The sequence below is a fragment of the Cibotium barometz genome, chromosome 10 (genome assembly GCF_041138505.1).
Source record: "Cibotium barometz isolate CiBa-2024 chromosome 10, ASM4113850v1, whole genome shotgun sequence".
In the NCBI taxonomy this organism is placed as follows: domain Eukaryota; kingdom Viridiplantae; phylum Streptophyta; class Polypodiopsida; order Cyatheales; family Cibotiaceae; genus Cibotium; species Cibotium barometz.
The window spans coordinates 28,996,829-29,016,400 of record NC_141055.1 but is presented as its reverse complement, the minus strand read 5'-3'; the positions used below and the strand labels follow the sequence as shown (position 1 = coordinate 29,016,400).

Below are 19,572 nucleotides of genomic sequence, written 5' to 3'. Positions count from 1 at the left end.
ACTTGGCAATGCCGCTTGGCACATTTGGAAGGGCAGATGCATTGAGGCCATCGAGGGCACTTTGGTTTATGAGTCAAAGTGCATTTTCAGATTTTCAGATTTGGAGTAATATCATCCACACCCTCATGGCCACTTGGGCCAAAATCCAAGGATCTTCGAGGGCTGTGGAGAGAAGCACAACCAATTTATGAGAGTGGGATTATGGCATCTTTTTCACTACCTTTCATATGGAACCTTGTTGGCAGCACAAGGCACCTGATTGGTTGAGATCTTCCCCTTGTTTGGTTTGAAATCTTCCTTTTGTTTATTTTTTCATACTTAATGTCTTTTTTCCCAGGAAAAAAAAAACTTTGCAGCTCAATAAGAGAAGCCCTGACAATGTTATCATGTTACATGTAGGTGAAACAAGGTTAAACTCCACTAGATTGAAAGCTCTGAATACTCCACCAGCACCATTCGGTATCCCGCTATGTATTGGAAAACTTTGAAGCAGCAGTATTCACAACATGCGCTTGCTTGACACTTGCAAACCTCCAAACCATCAATCACAGCCAACCTTGAGATTTCTTGATCCATCTCCACCTTGAGGTGGGATGGCAAAGGGTGCAGATGGGGTCGCACTCCAGGATGACGCACAATGCCAGAGGTAGTGACCAGGCTGGGCTCAAAGGTAATGTTCTGCAACCAAGAGAGGCAAACTCATAAGAGGATGAGATACAGAAATGCCCAAATCCCTAAGGCTGGTTACAGAGCATCAGGAGGGTCCATCATGCCTGATGCATCAGGGATCGCTGAGCTATCTTGCCAGTAAAACTCCCCATCAGTCCCATGGGTGCGGATTGCTCTATAACCAGCCAAACTACCCAAATCCCATACTCTACTACACGGTAACATAACAAGAAGAAACAGAAAGGAAACCTGAGGAAAAAAACCAAGACCTTAATCGGATGCAAAAGGACATCTGCCAGAATCACCATGAAACAGAGCGTACCAGTGTTGCCATGCTTGCTGCTGCTGCTGCCGTGCTTCATCTTGGCAAGCTCCACCTGTGTCTGCATGAAGAGCTGCAAGCGCTGGAGCTCCAGGTCCTTGGTAAACTCCATTCTCTGCTTCTCAAGCTCCACCATCTGCTGCTGCTTTGCAATCTCCATCCTCTCATACACTTCACCAAACTTGAGTATAGCCCTTGCCAAATCTTTGAAAGAATCACCTTCTTCGAACCTCTGTCCAACCCTCTTCCTTTTGTGCCTTCTGCCATCATCTGGCATGCCATCGGGCGGCCAGCTTTGAGACATGTCCGGCCCTCCCTTCGATTTGGATGCCGTGTCCGCACTGCTTCCGCCCGCATGATTGTTGATGGGCGGAGGAGGTGCGGCAACAGGCGGGGGCAGGCTCAAGAGGGGAGGAGGTTTTTCGTCCTCCTCCGGTGGACGCTTGCTGGCAGCACTGGGCGGACCTTGACCTTCCACTCCGATCGGGCGAACCTTTCCCACAGGCGCCTTGGGCTTCTTGGAAGGGCCGATGAGCTCGTCCAGGCGCTCGAAAAAGGCCCATTTGCTGGGAGCTCCGCCCGTTACCATTTTGCTCTTCTCAATCTTGTATTTCTTTTTGAGCGTGTCTAGGCGGTTCTTGCACTGGACATCCGTTTTCTGCGCCTTGGAGGCGTGGGTGCGGCTGTTGACGGACTCCGCTACGTCCTTCCAGTGCTTCTGTTTAAGGTTACCGCGGTTAAGGTCGAGATAACGGTCACCCCAGGCTTGGATGAGGGTGAGGGTGGCGCCTTCGCTCCAGCAATCGTCGCGGAAGTGGCGATCGGTGGGAGCAGGGTCTGCGATGTGCGGCTTTACGTTGGCTGAGATGGGGGGTGGGAGGAGGGTGGCCGGAGCGGAATGTGGGGAAGAGGTGGAGAGGTGTAGAGAGAGGAGGCGCTGTTGCTGCTGGAGTTGGTGCTGGTAGTGGTGGAGGATCTGCTGCTGCTGTTGTTGGAGAGGAAGGGCAGCTACGGCAGTGGACGACGCAACAACGGTGGGAGCATGCGAAGGAGATGAGCTGCCGGCGCCGCTACTGCTGGCGCCGCTGCTATCGCTGCTAGTGCTGCCGCGGTGCCGTAGCGGGCCGTCGGCGGGCATGGCAAAGGGGGGAAGGGGGGGCTGCGGAGCCATGTCGAGAAACGGAGAACGTTTCTCTCTCCTGGTTCTTTCTTCCCGACGATGGATCGGCGTGGCAGGCAGGCTGGCTGGCGGCCCACAGCTTTTTTTAGTCATGCCGACCACTTTTTCTCCCGTCGGTCACTAGCCGCCGTGGGCCCAGACGCGCCGTGGCCATCGCCGTCCGCCCGGGCGCCACCATGTCTTTAGGCGCTCTAAAAAGCCGCCACTCTAAAAAGCCGCCTAGCGTCATCCACCATCACTTTTTGCATGTCCGGCTCGTTAAACCTACTGTACACGTGGCCTAGGCCCTACTTCGAGGGCCTCACACAAAGTGATGTTCCTGACTCCTAAAGCCCCTGTTCACACAGGATGCCTCGAAACCACGCACCAAATTTGAAAACCATTGCCTCCAAGCTCCAACGCCCTCTACACCAACTTTGAAGGCAAGTGAATGCCCGAGATTTCCAATCGCGTGAACACTCTCTAAGAAAGCCATCCGTGTGATTCAAAGCTAATTAGAATACAAAGACTTCTATCAGTGATTCTCATTCATGAAACTTCAAGTGCTTCAAGAGAGAAAGTAGTCTAAATGATATATGTACAAATCTAAGACTACTGCTAGATTTCCAATCACGTGAATATGCTCTAAGAAAACCATCCGTGTGATTCAAAGCTAACTACGTTACAAAGGTCTTCTAGTGCTTCAAGAGACAAAGTAGTCTAAATGATATATGCACATCAAATCTAAGACTGCTCAGGAAGTAGAGAAAAAACAAAACGTTGTGAATGGCCTCTCTCGATTTCTCTTTATTAGGGCCTTTAAACATATGGGAAGAAGAAACTAGAAATCCATGTTGTTCCACATTGAGAAATTCGTGTTTCATGCTTTGAAATCTGTGTTTGTTGCTGGTAAGCCCTCCCCTTTTCCGGATGCAAATTTAAAAAAGCCAAGCATTTTTCGTTAAAGTGTGAGATTTTCTCCGCTCTCTCATGGATAAGGAGTCTCCCTCCTCCCCAACTACCCAAACACGCTTGCTTCACCCATTTTTCACACTGACAGTCTGTGTTTCACACAATTCACTCCCTTGTTGCCATGATATATGCGTAAAAGCCCTTAGACGTTAGTGTTACTTGTAATTAAGTATAGGTCATGGGGATAGATGGCATAGGGATGGTATTAGTGATGTGGAATATGAGTTGATAATAAAAAGAATATTTTATCTTTGTAAAGGAAGAACAATAGGTTCAAGGTGTCACGAGGATGTAAGGTTGTAAGATGTAGGGTAAAGTTTTACAAGGAGGGTCTTAAATGAGTTTGTATACAATATGGGGGGATTTGGGAGTGGGGGGGAGGGAGGGGATGATATTTTGTAAGGTTATAGTTAGCTAATTGCGAATTATGTTATCAATTATTTGTTTACTCATTTTGCATCTAGATGGGTAGAGAAGCTTGTAGCCATGTGGGTGTTCGTACGCTTTGGAAGGAGTTGACAATATTAGGCATCTCTAGATTACATGGTTCATGCAGTTGCATGTGCATATTGTATTCACAAGTTCAATGGGCCTATCGGCTCACAATTTGGGGCTCGTTTACACACTGTAGGCCTCTTATATTGTGTTTACAAGTTCCAGTAGGCCTATTGGCTCTCACATGGCTTATTTGCACACTTTATGCTTGGTTACAAGAAATGGCCCTTGGGAAAAACTAAGGTTCAAAAGTATTAAATACATTGGGAGGTAGATAATGCTTGCAACTCAACCGTGTCTCATCTTGGATAAGCATTAGGAGTTTAGTTAAGTAAATGCAGGGCATGCATTTAAGCTTGGCTAGTTACATGTAATTAAAGGCTTGAGACTATTTGTACTAAAGCTTTTATCAGATCAAGGGTAGGTTTTCACTTATCGGGTTGATGAGACTACTAGTTGCATAATGAGGCACGGGTAACCCCGATGCCCTTACTTTTGATGAGTTGGTTGCAATGCTCTTGTAAGAAGAGCAATCTCAATAAAACCAAACTGATCAAGCATTTGCTACGCAAAAACCTTTTCTCAAGGTAGCTATAAGCTAAAGACAAAATTGACTCAGTCTTTTGGAAAGGATGTCGAGAAGGGGTTGATAAGCCTAAGAAGAAACACAAATGCAACTGCTATCGAAAGCCATGCCGTTATATGAATGAATGTAGAAAACGGCTGGAGAAGGAAAAGAAGAAAGAGATAGGAATGGTTATGGTTGATGCATCAAAACCTAGTGCTAAAAAGAAGGAGTCAAGCATGGCTGGAGAAGGAGAGGAAGAAAGAGACATGCATGGCTATGGTTGATCAGCACCTAGTGCTGAAAAGAAGGAGTCAACAAGCTATATACATGATGATTGCAAACTTATATACAAGATAATTGGGAAATTGTAGTTATGATCACTCTGTCTATGCCAGTATGACAGATCAGCATGTTTGGTACTTTAATAGTGGTTCTAGCAAGTACATTACTTCTCAGCGTGATTTATTTTTTCTCTCTTAGGTCTACTCCTCAAGAAGGAGGTACAGTCACATATCCAAACAACTCCTTATATCAAGTGAAAGGAGTTGGTAAGGTTGTGCTTACTACTGCAAATGGTGGGACAATCAGTCTCTCTGAAGTCTTGTTTATTCTAGGCACCAAAAAGAACTTGCTATTGTTAGTCTTTGTCATTGCTAGAGCAGGCCTAGTGGTCACTTGAATTTTGGTAGTTTGTTGTGTCTTAAAAAGCTTAGCGCTAAATAAAGCAAAGCACGCAACACGCTAGTATAAAAATCAATGGGTCAAAGGTAAAAAAACAGTTTGTTTCTTTGTGTAGAGCCTCACCGACGGTGGCTTCGTCCAGCAGCAACACGGCGCGCCACCTCAACGCCGTGTTGAGCACCTGTTGATGGCCCACCAAAGCAGGTGGTGCAGGGTCTCAGCCAGTGACTCCACCACCTCCCGTCAGCGTCTTATCGGTGCCGGGTGGGCCATAGCACAGCACAATGTAAACTTCTCCCTTCTTTGCGATCATGTCCACACTCTTGCCCTGACCAGTCTCCTACAGGTGCGTGGTGACAATTCTCCACACCATCTCTTTTTGCTTTTGGCTCTTCATCACAAACTGGTGGGGTAGGCTTGGTCGTCAAAGGCGATCCCCCGCAAACCCCCAACATCGAAACATCCCCACTGCTTTAGGTTCAAAGAGAACCCATACATGATCATAGGCGTCCACTTGAGCTTGTCCTAGGGAGGCTTCTTCTTCCTTGTCTCCTCCTTCTCTTCCACATTCTCTACACCACACAATTGCTCAGATGGCGGTTGCACGTTCCCCAAGAGCCAGTCGTCTTGGCAAAGCTGAGCAGATCCACTATCACCCACCCATCGGCATTTCTCCTCCTCAGTTGCAAGCAACCTTGGATGTTCCACTTGTAGTAGTTAAGCTGAGTAGATCCACTATCACCCACCCATCAGCGTTTCTCCTCCTCAGCTGCAAGCAAGCAGCCTTGGATGTTCCACTTGTAGTAGTTAAGCTGAGCAGATTCACTATCACCCACGCATCGGCGTTTCTCCTCCTCAGCTGCAAGCAGCCTTGGATGTTCCACTTGTAGTAGTTAAGCGACCCCTCAATGTGCATGAAGCGGAAGGGCTGTTCCATGGCATAGTTGTAGAACAACTCTCCACAGTGAAGGAGGAGCTCCGCTATGTCCTCGCTCTTTGGCGGGGAAGAAAGACTAGGGGCATACCAACATGGAAGGAAAAGGCACCTCGCCCCACCATCGAACTCCTCGATGCTATACTCCCATGGTGCATTGATGGTAGCTCTTCATATTATAGTCCATGGCTGTGATGTTGATTTTGAAGCAATTCTGCTGCTTCTGCATGGGTTTGCGCCCACCCACGATAGGCAGTTGTCACAACAAGCACCTCCCATCCTTGTCTAAGGTAAAAACTATTTGTTTCTTTTGCTTGCCTTGACCAACAATAGTTGCTTCTTTGTGCAGAGCCTCAACGAATGGCAGTCTTCTATAGGCATTTGTGCTCACCCACGATGGACAGTTGGGGTTGGGATGAGAGCAGGCCACCTCGATCTCCACGCTAAGGTATCGCAGAGCACTGTCTTCACTGCCAATTAGCGTCTTGAGGTGTGGTCCATGGCCAAGTGCACCGTGCGGCATCCACCGGTTAATGAGATAAACTGAGGTAGCCATAGCTTCACCCTAGAAAGCAGGAGCTGTATGATGCAAAAAAGCACGAGCTATCTCTTTGATGGTCCGGTTCTTTCATTCCACAACTCCATTCTGCTGAGGAGTGTAAGGAACTGTAGTTTGTCAGTGAATGCCCTTCGAAGAAAGGAAGTCATCAAATGGTATAAACTCGCCACCATTATCAGTCCAGAGGATTGAAACTCTACCCCCATACTAATTTTCCACCATTGTGATCCAAGTCTTGAAACTAGCAAAAGCATCTGACTTGTGAGCTAGAAAACATACCCAGACTTTGTGAGTGAAATCATCCACAAGAAGAAGAAAATATTGAGCCCCGCCAAGAGACTCAACATATAGGTCCTACAAGATCTCCATGTATAAGCTCCACTCTTTGGGTTGCTCGATGAGTGGCCTCCTTTGGAAATGCATCTCGATGAAGCTTGCCCAGACTTTGCGAGTGAAATCATCCACAAGAAGAAGAAAATATTGAGCCCCGCCAAGAGACTCAACATATAGGTCTTGCAAGATCTCCATGTATAAGCTCCAGTCTTTGGGTTGCTCGATGAGTGGCCTCCTTTGGAAATGCATCTCGATGAAGCTTTCCCATCATGCAAGATGCGCAGATGTGTGAGAGAGACCTGAGCTGAGGTAGCCTGCTAACAGCCTGCTTAGAATGAAACTTTTGTAAGGCAATAATAGGTACATGACCGAAGCGAGAATGCCACGGAGAAGTATCTGCGCATTAGAAACCAAAGCCATCAAGGGGGAGAAAAGTTGATGAATATGGGAATCAGTGTGAGGGAGATATGGGAGGAAAAATTGGTGATCTTGTAGAGACCCCCATCATGGAATCCATTGGCAACAACTAAGAGAGTCTTCATGTCGATTACTTCAATGACCTCATCATCAAAATACATACCAAGTCCCTTTTGAGAAGCTTTGTATACTAAAAATAGATTTTTGGGAATCCGTGGTACATGTAGAAAATCATGTAAGGTGGCAGAGGAATCCAAAGAAACATTACCAACTCCGATGATGACAGAAAGCAAAGAGTTGTCTCGCTGATACACGAATTGAAGAAGAGAGAGTCTGGTAGTCCTCCAAGATATGGGCGTGATTGGTCATGTGGGCAAAAGCACCTGTCAGGACTATGGTCCTACGGAAGTCGAACCCTAGCATAAGTTAATAGCTTTCGGAGTCTCGAGAGTATTATTAGTGCTAGCGGGGTTCAGGGGTTAATGGGCGTTAGGGTTTGGTCCATGTGTGTACACATCTAAGTTAGCACGGCTCTTAAGTAAGATGGGCGGCCGGGCTAGGAGGTGTGGACACAGGCCAGGGTTTTGGTATAAAACCCAACGAGAAACCCTAACTCGTCATTATATGGTTGGGAGGTGAACCGACTTCCACCCTCTCTTCTTCTCCACGCCTAGGCTATGGCGGCTTGAGGAAGACGCAGCCGTAGCGGAGGCGTTACACTGGTATCAGAGCTAGCGGCGACCGGCGTGACCTGCACGAGAAAAAGAGCTCAACGCTGCAGCAAAAGAAACGAGCGCCGCCGCCCGTACGGTGACCTGCACGAGCGCAGCCTACACGCGTCCGCGTGAACAGCCCACAGCGAGCGTCGCCACCTACCCGTCGTCCGTACGGCCTTAGCAGACGGCCACCACAGCGGACGCCCAAGGCGGCGACCAAGGCAGACCGGCAGTCCTCGAAGGCGATCGGTGAGCGATCGTTGGCGCGCCGTTGGCGAGCGCGCGAGAATTCTCCCTTACTTGAGTGGCACAAGGGGGAGGCTTCACCATCCAAGGAGTGGGGTTTTGAACCCACAACCTCAAGCTCCAAGGCAAGTGTGCTAGCCACTTCACCTTTTCACTTGTGTTGTTCTTCTCTTCAAAAGAGCTCTACTTATTCTTTCAAGGGAGGACACAAACTACAAGGAAAGTGACACAAACTACAAGGAAAGTGACCTTTTCACCTTCTTCAACTTTCCTTCTTTCAATTTGTGAGAGGAGTTTTCTATGCTCCAAGTTTGGAAGTTTTTGGTGGACGGATCTTCAACGACATGCTACATGCAACACACTTTTTTGCATGCATGTGTTGATTGACGACTCAAGTGGTGATTTCTTCTCGATTTCCGTGCATGCAAGAGGAATTCTTCTACGACGCTTCAATTGGAGTTCGCTTTTGAAGGTAATCCGTTCTCTATTTGTAAGCACGTGCATACCATGGCCTCAGCGGAACCGTCTCATGTTCACTTCGATTTTGAGAATGATATGCATGATGTTAGTGAGGCACACCCTTTGGGTGGTGGTGTGGGTGATTCGCGACAGGCCGTTGCGCCTGATCGGGATGACAACATGACCGATGCCGAAGGGGGTGCGAGTCCAATAGATGATTATGGTTTGGTAGACACGGTAGAGTTTGGGCGTCTCACTTCAAGGGTAGTTGCACTTGAGCGCACTATAACAAATGTCAATACCAATCTCACAAACATGAGCACGCTTTTTACTGAATTTATGGCACGTTTTGCAAGTGGATCGGCGGCAAGTGGAGGGCCTATTCCGATAGTTATGCCTCCTCTTGTTCCAAATCCTATAGTAGAATCTATTGCACCATCTGCAACGCAGGACGGGGCTATGTTGAAAAATGTGAAGCCGCCTGTGTTTAAGGGAGAGGAGCGCGATCGTAACAAGGATGCGGTCCATACATTTTTACACAAGTGGACGGACTTGCATCGCTTACGCCGCACTCCCGCTGCTGTTATGGTCACTGAGACGAGTCTCACCCTTGAAGGTAAAGCCTACAAGTGGTGGATGAGTCTACCTATTGAAACTCGCCCTAAGACTTGGGAGGAGTTTGCGACAGCATTTAAAAAGGAGTTCTTACCACAAAACGAGAAAGATCGGAGTTGGACAGCCTGGGACAAGTGCAAGATGGAAGGTCTTACACTTAATCAGTATGTGTCCAAATACCGTGAAGTCATTCTCAAGCTAGATGGTTTGGACGACTTTCAAAAGGTTCGTGGGTTTGTTAGAGGCCTTGATAAAGAATATCAGGCAAAGGTTAAAACCCAATATCCTAAAACTTTGGAAGCGGCTATCCAAAGTGCCCTTATCTTTGATGACACCATGGATAAGAAGGGCATGGATAGACCGGCCAAATTCAATGGCTCGCAATTTAATGCTAATAAGCGTAAACTTGCCAGCAATTCTACTGAAAACACAAAGAAGTCTAAAGGGTCAAGTGGTCCGTTGTCTTCACAAGACTTTGAACGGGCCAAGAAGGAGAAACTATGTTATCATTGCTTAGGTAGTGATCATGAGAAGAAAAATTGTCCACAGTTGCCTCGCAAGAATAAGGATAAGGAGAAGGTCAAGGAGAAGGCTGTACACATGGTGCAAACACTTCCCTTGGATGCTGATCCTAAGTATTCTGCGGTAGAGGTTTCGCACACTGCCGAGATGCATGAGTGTAATCTCACTGCATCTATGTGGCAAGAGACAGTTGGACCACATGATTTGGTCCGTATGCATGGCTCCATTTATGGTCATCGAGTACGTATTCTCATTGATGATGGTGCCACGCACAATTTCTTGAACTATGCATTAGTTAAGAAATTAAAGTTGCCGGAGACAAAGAGTTCTCATCGTTATGTGGTGTCCACCATTCAGGGGGATGATCACGATGTGTGGGATACTCTAGTACGGCAAGTGCCTGTGTTTGTGCAAGAACACACTATGGTTCTTGACTTCCAAGTGATGAATATGTCTCGTGCGGATGTCATCTTAGGACGGGAGTGGTTGTATGGGTTAGGGTCATCCCTCAAAAGGAGTTATGAACATAATACGTTTACGTTTGAGGCCAATGGTAAGCATGTTTTACTTATTGGGGAACGTGATGTACCCCCAACACCACTCATATGTAATGCCGAACTCTCTTTTTTGGAGCATAGTAATCAAATAGAAGAAGTCTATTTTTGTTATTGTGTGTCTCAAACTAGTGGGTTTGATGTGCATGATGTTTCTTCTTCAAATGAATCTTCCTCAGCGATGCCTTCTTTCTCTTTACCTTCTTCTAAAATCTCTTTAAATAATCTTAAGCAACCAGTTAATGCTTTGTCTTTGCAACAACTGTTACAAGAATTTAAAGATATTTTTCCTAATGAATTACCAGAGGGTTTGCCACCCGAACGAGCTTTGCCTCATCGCATTGATGTCGTTCCGGGCACCAAACCAATTAGTAAGCCATCGTACAGGCTTAGTGCGACTGAAGCAGCTGAGGTGGAACGTCAGCTTGCTGACTACCTTAGTAAGGGCTTCATTCGCCATAGTGCTTCACCATGGGCATCGCCCATTCTTTTGGTGAAGAAAAAGGATGGATCCATGCGCATGTGTGTGGATTATCGCTCCTTGAATGCGGTAACCATTAAGAACAAATACCCGCTACCTAAGATAGATGAGTTGTTTGATCAACTCAACGGTGCGAAGTATTTTTCTAAAATTGATTTACGTTCAGGATATCATCAAGTGCGTATTAACGCTGATGATATAACCAAGACTGCGTTCCGAACTCGCTTTGGACACTATGAGTTTTTGGTTATGCCGTTTGGGCTTACTAATGCCCCGGCAACGTTTATGACGCTTATGGATAGCGTACTAAGGCCGTACTTAGGCAAATTTGTCATTGTCTTTCTTGATGACATTTTGGTCTATAGTTCGACTTTAGAAGAGCATTTGGAACACTTACGAAAAGTTTTTCAGTTATTACGCGAGAATGCACTTTACGCGAAAGAAAGTAAGTGTGAATTTCTCAAGGATAGCATACAATACCTAGGTCATGTAATTTCTGCAGACGGAATTGCTATGGATTCTAGTAAGGTTGATGCTATTATGCGATGGCCAACACCTCGAAGTAAGGAAGAACTTCAAATCTTCTTGGGAATGGCAGGATTTTATCGCAAATATGTGAACGGTTATGCAAAGATTGCCGCTCCCATGACTGATCAATTGAAAGGTGCGGCCATTACCTTTCAATGGCGTGAGGAGCAACAACGTAGCTTTGATAAGCTTAAAGTTGCTTTGGCTACAGCTCCCATCTTGGCAATTGTGGATCCTCAAAAACCATTTGTGATTGAAACGGATGCCAGTGCTAAGGCAGTGGGTGCGGTTCTCATTCAAGATGGTCATCCTGTTGCCTATGAGAGCAAGAAGCTCAATCGTGCTCAACAAAACTACTCAGCTTATGAGCGTGAGCTCTTTGCCATCATATATGCCTTACGAAAATGGCGACATTACTTATATGGTGCGCAATTCGAGCTTGTTTTTGATCACGAAAGCATAAAGTGGTTTATGAACCAAACAGATTTGCAGGGTCGAAAGGCCAGATGGGCTGAGATCCTTCAGGAGTATGATTGCAAGCTACGCTATCGCAAAGGACGTTACAATATTGTAGCTGATGCTTTGAGTCGTATGCCGGAGATTAATTCGCTGCTATTCACAGAGTTGAAAAGCGAATTGTTAGAATCTTTACGAGCGGCTGCGTCTTCCTCAAGCCGCCATAGCCTAGGCGTGGAGACGTTACAGCACCACTATCACCAACCCATTCCATTGCTTTAGGTGTGTCACTAACCTCTTCAAGAGAAGTCATATCTATGATCACGAGGAATGAATCTTGTGAAGAAGTGGTAGAATCTGTGATGACTGTCATGTATGCAACTTTAGCATATCCCTCCTCTGAAACTTTGCCTTTATCTTTGGTGTTGTCCTTGTCATATTGTCACGTAGGCTGTAACGCCTGTGACCGACGGGGGCAGACTGGATGGCCAAGGACGTGGCCATCCGGGGTTCAGTGGGAGAGGATGCCCATACGGAGTCATGGGCGGCCAGGCTAGTGTGGACGACAGGCCACACACTATATAGCCTGGGGGATGAGGGGCAATCCTCATTCTTCCTCTATGGCTGGGTGGTGAGCCAGAGGCCGTCCCCTCCTGTGGTAACGCCTGTAGTGGTGTTACATCGATCTAACACTGGTATCAGAGCGTCGGTTCGATTGGGTCGTCAGGGTCTGTGCGTGACCGGAGCCCACTCAATGGTTTTCAACCATTCAAAATCTCATCCTTATCTCCACAATGGAGTGTGTGGAGGGAGGCGGCCAGAATTGAAAGGAAGAATTCTCTCTCTCTCTCTCTCTCTCTCTCTCTCTCTCTCTCTCTCTCTCTCTCCCTCCGTCGCACACACCAAAGCGAATCTGCAGGTAAGCATTTTTTATTTTTATTTTCGTTGAAGCTTGTCTGCGAAAACACATTTTCGTTTGGGTCGTGAGAGAGAGGTCGCTTGGTGTAGAGCATTGCATCGGGTGGTTTTGAAAAATAATAAGCAACTGCTTGGTGTTGCCGGCGGCGGCCAGCCCACAGGCCACCGGCCTAAACACGACCCACCTACTACTATTGTGCAGAGGGGGGGTGACGACCACACGTAGACGGCTGTTGTGTAGAGGGGGGGCGAATACCACCTGGGCGGGCGAAGTTAAGCCCAGGCCGCCAGGCACAGCCACCAGGCGGCGGCCATACCACGGGCGGCCAACCACAAGCGGCCTGCCCGGCCCACATTCGACGGCCATTCCACGGGCGGCCTGCCTAGCCCACAGTCGGCGGCCAGCCTTGACGGGCGGCTTGCCCAGCGGCCTACAGGCAGTTTTTTTTTATAATTTTATCACTTTCCCGCTGAGAAATAAAATAAAACGAACGATTCTATTTTAAGTGGAGGGATAAAATTTGCCTGTAATTTTTTATTTTTAATTTTTTGTAAATCAAACGAACACCTCTCTCCCGGCAGTGGAGGGATAATCCCGGCGGTGACGAGGTGTTTCAGGCACAGCTTCCCGAGGAAATCATTTTTTTAATGAGTCGCAGGCACTTTTCTCTCGGATCGGAGCATCCCGGAGTAGCGACGCTTGTAGAGGCTCGCAGCGCAACACAAATCGACAGTCGACGGAGCAGGCGACCGTAAGGGGGGTGACTATTCTCTCTCCATCACTGCTCATTTTATTAGCGTTTTTTTTTTGTAATTCCCGAGTTCTCGCATTTTTCTTTGTGCAAGAATTAAAGATGTCTAGGCGTAGTGTGTCCCCACCGCCTTCTACTTCTCTAGGGTTTTCAGGTCTCTTGTCCTCGGTCGTGGGTTTAACCCCGACCGAATTGTCAGGCTGTATACGCCCGACTGTTGTCCGGTCCGGAGTGCGCTCATCGATCACGCATGATCCGCCAGCGCCCTCCTCGTCTATTGACCTCGCCTTAGGACCCAGCGAGCCCGCACAGCGGCCGCATTAGTAGATGACCCCTTTCTGGCCAATGAGCCAGATGACATGAACACCGAGGGGACCGAGGAGGACCTCTTAGAATATGACGACGATGATTATGACCTATTGGACCCTGTTGACGTCTTGACCAGAGACAGAGCTCTCTAGTGGACTTTTAAAATATCTTAATGCCAAACTGAACAATATGAGTAAAGTCCAGGCTGATTTAGTCACGATGCTACAGAGCATCTCCACACGGTTAGATGCACTGATGAGTGACAGCCGCCTCGACTAGTACTTCGACTCCTCGTGGTAGCTGAGCTCGTGCGGCACAGGTGAGCGTAGCCTCGTTTGTGGTTGTAGGAGTACAGGCCGATGTGCCTGCGGGGCCGTCCGTAGCAACAGCTTCGTCGTTATTAAAAGACTTAAAGCCGCCTAGTTTTGGTGGCGAGGAGAAGGAGAGAAACAAGGACTCGGTCAACATGTTTCTAGCGAAGTGGTCAGATTTGCACGCGCTGCAACAGCAGCCTAGCCGGATACAGCCTTGTAGAGGCTAGCCTCTCATTAACCAACAAAGCGTACAAGCGGTGGATGAGTTTGACAACTCGTCTTGCCACTTGGATGGAGTTTGAAATGATGTTTCGAAAAGAGTTTTTGCCTGTTAATGAGGTGGAGAGAAGCTAGGAGTTATGGGACAAGTGCTCGATGGAGAACAAATCCCTGACTCAATACATCTCAGACTATAGGGAAATAGTACTCAAGCTAAAGGGGATCGACGCATTCCAGACATTGCGAGGCTTTAAAAGAGGCCTCAAAGATGATTACCTTGAGTACGTAGAGTCCCTACAGCCTAAAGACTTAGCAAAGGCTTTAAAAGAGGCCTCAAAGATGATTACCTTGAGTACGTAGAGTCCCTACAGCCTAAAGACTTAGCAAAGGCTATTAAGTATGCGCAGATATTTGATGACATTAAGCGTCGTAGTGCACGTGGTGGTTCGAGCAGGGCCGAGGGTAGTGAAAAGAGGAGGTCAGGTCTTAAAAGAAAAGGGTTCCGCAGTGATAAACAAGGGGATAGGACGGACCAGGAAGGACAGGGTGGTCATTGGTCTAAAAAACCGCGACCATCCAAGAAGAAAAGAGACATCGAAATCCAAAAGAAAGAGCAGTATATTAAAGCGCGAAAGGAAAATCGCTGCTTTAATTGCAATGATGTAGGGCACACGAAGGCTGAGTGTCCAAAGCCTAAAGCCAGCACGAGTGGCAACGAGCCCAAAAAAGATAGTAAATCCTCTAGGCAGTTGCATACAGTGCAGAGACTCTCTCTCAGTTCCGCAGAGTTCAGAGAGGTGACTGTGTGTCATTGTGATGAGCATCACGCTTGTTTAGTGACACCAACAATGTGGCAGCCTACTGTAGGTTTGCATGACATGGTGCGCATGTATGGCACCATAGGTGGTCGTAGAGTCAGTTTTTATCGATGATGGAGCTAGCCACAACTTCTTGAACTACTCGTTAGTCAAGAAATTGGGGTTGACTTAGACCCGGAGCGATCATGAATATACTGTTGGCCTAGCCAACGGGTATGACAAAACGGTATGGAATACCGTAGTATTGGGGGTCCCATTATCTATGCAGGACTACGAGGCTCCGCTTGACTTTCAGGTCATGCACTTAGCCAGAGCAGACGTATATCTAGCAAGGGAGTGGCTATATGGCTTGGGTCCTAGTCTAGCTCGGAATTACTTACATAATACGCTATATTTTGAGCACGGAGGTAGAGTCGTTACCCTGCAGGGCGACCGTACTATCCCCGCCACACCACTTATTTCCTCCATGGAGCTGTGTACAGCGGTCCGCAGAGCAGAGACCAGATAGCAGAGGTATATGCTTGTTACCCTCTTTTAAATTCTGTTTCCGTAGATGAAACTGTAAATGATGTTTGCGTAAACAAACAAGGAAAACAAAATAGCCTTGGATGAGACCCACTGTTTGAAAACCCTGTTTGGCATGCATGTGATTCAAACAAGACAAAATCCAAGGTGAAAGAGACATTAAAGAAAAAGTACGTAGATACTTTAATGAATTTATTAGAGGAATTTCAAGATGTTTTTCCTGATGATTTACCAGATGGTTTACCACCATCTAGAGAAGTAGACCATGGCATTGAAGTTATGCCAGGATCAAAACCTATAAGCAAACCTGCTTATAGATTAAGCCACTCCGAGGCACAGGAGGTGGAAAAACAATTGACGGAATATTTGAACAAAGGCTTTATTCGGCCTAGTTCAAGTCCGTGGGCATCGCCTATTCTTCTGGTAAAGAAGAAAGACGGATCTATGCGGATGTGCATAGACTTTAGGGCTCTTAATCAGATAACGATTAAGAACAAGTATCCGATGCCACGCATGGATGAGTTGTTTGATCAACTCTATGGGTCGAGATACTTTACAAAAACAGACCTGAGATCAGGATATCATCAGGTTAGAATTAAACAAGAAGATGTTGCGAAGACAGCATTTAGGACCCGTTTCGGGCATTTTGAGTTTTTGGTTATGCCATTTGGACTAACCAATGCGCCAGCGACGTTTATGATGTTGATGGACAGCATTTGACGTCCATATCTGGGAAAATTCGTAGTAGTTTTCCTAGATGATATTCTTGTGTACAGTAAGACACAGAAAGAACACATAGAGCATTTGCGTCTAGTGTTCGAGTTGTTGCGAGAGCACAAACTATTTGCAAAGAAGAGCAAATGTGAATTTTTTTGAAACAGAAATTCACTACCTTGGCCATATTATATCCGCCGATGGTACGCGGATGGAGCCAGAAAAAGTAGAGGCTATTCTTAAATGGCCAGCGCCGAAGAATCTCGAGGAACTGCAGATTTTTCTTGGCATGTCGGGGTTCTACCGACAGTATGTAAAGGACTACGCGAAGATCGCAGTCCCGTTGATGACTGACCACTTACGGTCAAAAACTAAAAACATTAGTTAGGGGGAAGCCCAACAGAAGAGCTTTGATAAGCTCAAGGTGACCGTAGCAGCTACACCTGTTTTGACTATTGTCGATCCAAATGAGCCGTTTGTTTTGGAAACACACGCTAGTAATGAGGCCATTGGGGCCGTACTTATGCAAAGGGGACGCCCAATTGCATTTGAGAGTAAAAAGTTAGATCGTGCGCAGCGTAACTACTCGGCTTACGAGCGAGAGTTACTAGCGATAGTTCATGCACTGAAAAAGTGGAGACACTATTTATATGGTGCTACTTTTGAGGTTCGGACGGACCATGAAAGTCTGAAATGGCTTTCAAGTCAAAATGAACTGAAGGGTAGAAAAGCTCGGTGGGCGAAGATTCTACAGGAGTTTGACCTTCAGATACGTTACCAAAAAGGTAAGTATAATGTGGTGGCAGATGCACTTAGTAGCATGCCACAGATTAATGAACTTAGTTTCACAGTCTTCAAGAATGATTTCTTGGAGTCACTACGTGGTTTACAGAGGTCTGGCACGCTGTATGCATACGCACTTCTTCACAGACGCGACCACCTCCCTCGTTGACACGTATTGCTAGTCCGGAGAGACTGGCCGAAGGTGCAACAGGAAGGGAAGCGAGAGTTAGTCCGGAGAGACTAGCCGTGTCTTCAGGGTATAGTTTGGAGCCGGAGAGCTCTGATAGATGTAGGCCCTTCATCACCTTTGACTGCCACGGCTTCAAAGGGGAGTGATAAACTTTGTCGGGGGGAGAAATATGCTAATTACTCCATTGACGACAGGTACTTACTCTACAAGGGTAGAGTATGTGTACAACCTATTGGTGACTTTCGGGCCCAAATTCTTAAAGAAAGTCATGATAGTCCAAGTGCGGGTCATCCTGGGATTCAAAAGACCTATGCACTAGTAAAAAGACAGTTTTATTGGCCTAGTTTGTTTAAGGACGTCCAGACTTATGTGCTGAAATGCAGTAAGTGCCAGGTCAATAAACATGAACGTCTTAAGGTTGGAGGACTACTCCATTCGTCGCGCTGGAGATTCCTCAAGGAAAACGGGAAAGCATTTCCATGGATTTCATTATCGATTTACCCAAGACGAGTCGAGGGAATGACTCGGTGTGGGTGGTAGTGGACAGGTTAACTAAAATGGCAAAGTTTATCGCCACCCACGAAGAAAACTGTTAAAATGCCAGAGTTGGCAAAACTCTTTATTGAACATCTCTACAAGCTATATGGCCTGCCCGCATATATAGTGTCGGATAGAGATAGAAAGTTCAACAGTCATTTTTGGAGGGAAGTCTTCAAAAAGTTGGATACTACTCTGAGTATGAGTACGGCAGATCATCCGTCTGATGGTCAAACTGAAAGAGTTAACCAAATTCTAGAGGATATGTTGTGTTCTTATGTTAGTAAGAAGCAATCTAATTGGGAAGAGTACTTGCCCTTATTGGAGTTTGCCTATAACAGCTCCAAACACTCAGCGACGACCGACTTGATTTACACCATTCATGTTAATGTATGGATTCCACCCGAGATCTCCGATGGCTGTAGGCCTAGAAAAGGAGAAGATTCAATCTGTCAAGGATTTCCTTGAAGATATGAATGATATGCTCAGAGCCGCACGTGAGAGCATTCGTAGCGCTCAGGACCGCGCTAAAACTTATGCGGATAAAGGACGTAGAAAAGTGACCTTTGCAGAAGGTGACTTTGTATTCCTCAAGGTTCCTGCGCAGTCGGAAACCATGAAAACGGGAAAGTGTGATAAACTTTCTCCGAGATATTGTGGTCCTTTTAAAATCCTTAAGAAGATTGGGGACGTAGCATATAAACTTGAGTTACCGGAGAGTTCTCAAGTCCATCCTGTCTTCCATGTCAGTAAACTGAAGAAATCAGTTCACGGGTTAGAGAACGTAGTTTCTCCAGAGATTTTGGTGGACTTGACAGAACCACCAAAGATACCACATGAACCTGAAAAGATTCTAGAGTATCATGACAGACAAACCCGACATAAAGTGTACTAGGAGGTACTTGTTAAATGGATAGATAGGGATGAGGAGGTAGCTACCTGGGAACGCCGTAGTGCAATTTCCAAGAGGTTTCCCCAGTTTGTTTTCGAGGACGAAAACTCTTCTTAAGGGGGGGTAATGTCACGTAGGCTGTAACGCTGTGATCGACGGCGGCAGACCGGATGGCCAAGGACGTGGCCATCCGAGGTTCAGTGGGAGAGGACGCCCATGCGGAGTCATGGGCGGCCAGGCTAGTGTGGACAGCAGGCCACACACTATATAGCCTGGGGGATGAGGGGCAATCCTCATTCTTCCTCTATGGCTGGGTGGTGAGCCAGAGGCCGTCCCCTCCCTGTGGTAACGCCTGTAGTGGTGTTACAGCGATCTAACACATATGCTTTAGAAGCATCCTGGGTTTTATACTTGGCTTTGGCTGCTCGAGAATCATCACGATGAAAGCAAAGCAGTGAGCCTCAGTATGACCTGACCTGCCATAATAATCACATTCATTGCTTTTGTCCTTGGATTCCTTAGATTCATGTTTACCCTTGCCTTTGCCTTTATTTTTGTTGTTGTTGTTGTTGTTGTTGGAGTTCCCTTTTCCACCTTTGCCTTTGCCCTTGTCAGAGGCAACAAAGGCAGACTCTGACTTGCCTTATTTGCAAAGCATGCACTTGTCATTGGAGATAACTCACGACTTCCTCAAAAGGGGGGAGAGGATCACGGAAGTAAATATTATCCCCTGAAAGAATCAAAGTAAGCAGGCACCTTACCAAGACATTTATGGATGGGATTGTTGATAGTGCTCCCATGCTCCTCAAGCTATAGCTTGATATGGGTGAACTCTCCAATTTTCTCAATCAAGTTATCTGACTCATTGATTGTAAGCTTCTCCAGATCTGACTCCAATTTGGCAATCTTCACTGT

At 46.7% G+C, this 19,572-nt stretch overlaps 1 protein-coding gene across 1 annotated transcript; it reads right to left on the bottom strand.

The window, feature by feature from the left end:
• Nucleotides 1–280: 280 nt before the first annotated feature.
• LOC147634755 (trihelix transcription factor ASIL1-like) lies at nt 281–2,240 on the bottom strand. Its single transcript, XM_086803929.1, has 2 exons — nt 992–2,240; nt 281–678 (listed from the first exon to the last, which is right to left on the bottom strand). The coding sequence occupies exons 1-2, from the start codon at nt 2,160–2,162 to the stop codon at nt 665–667; spliced, it is 1,185 nt and encodes a 394-aa protein (XP_086660055.1). The 5' UTR covers nt 2,163–2,240; the 3' UTR covers nt 281–664.
• Nucleotides 2,241–19,572: the final 17,332 nt, after the last annotated feature.

What these genes read in the sequence shown, in the direction of transcription:
- LOC147634755 (XM_086803929.1), bottom strand. Translation starts at nt 2,162, where the DNA reads ATGGCTCCGCAGCCCCCCCTTCCCCCCTTTGCCATGCCCGCCGACGGC.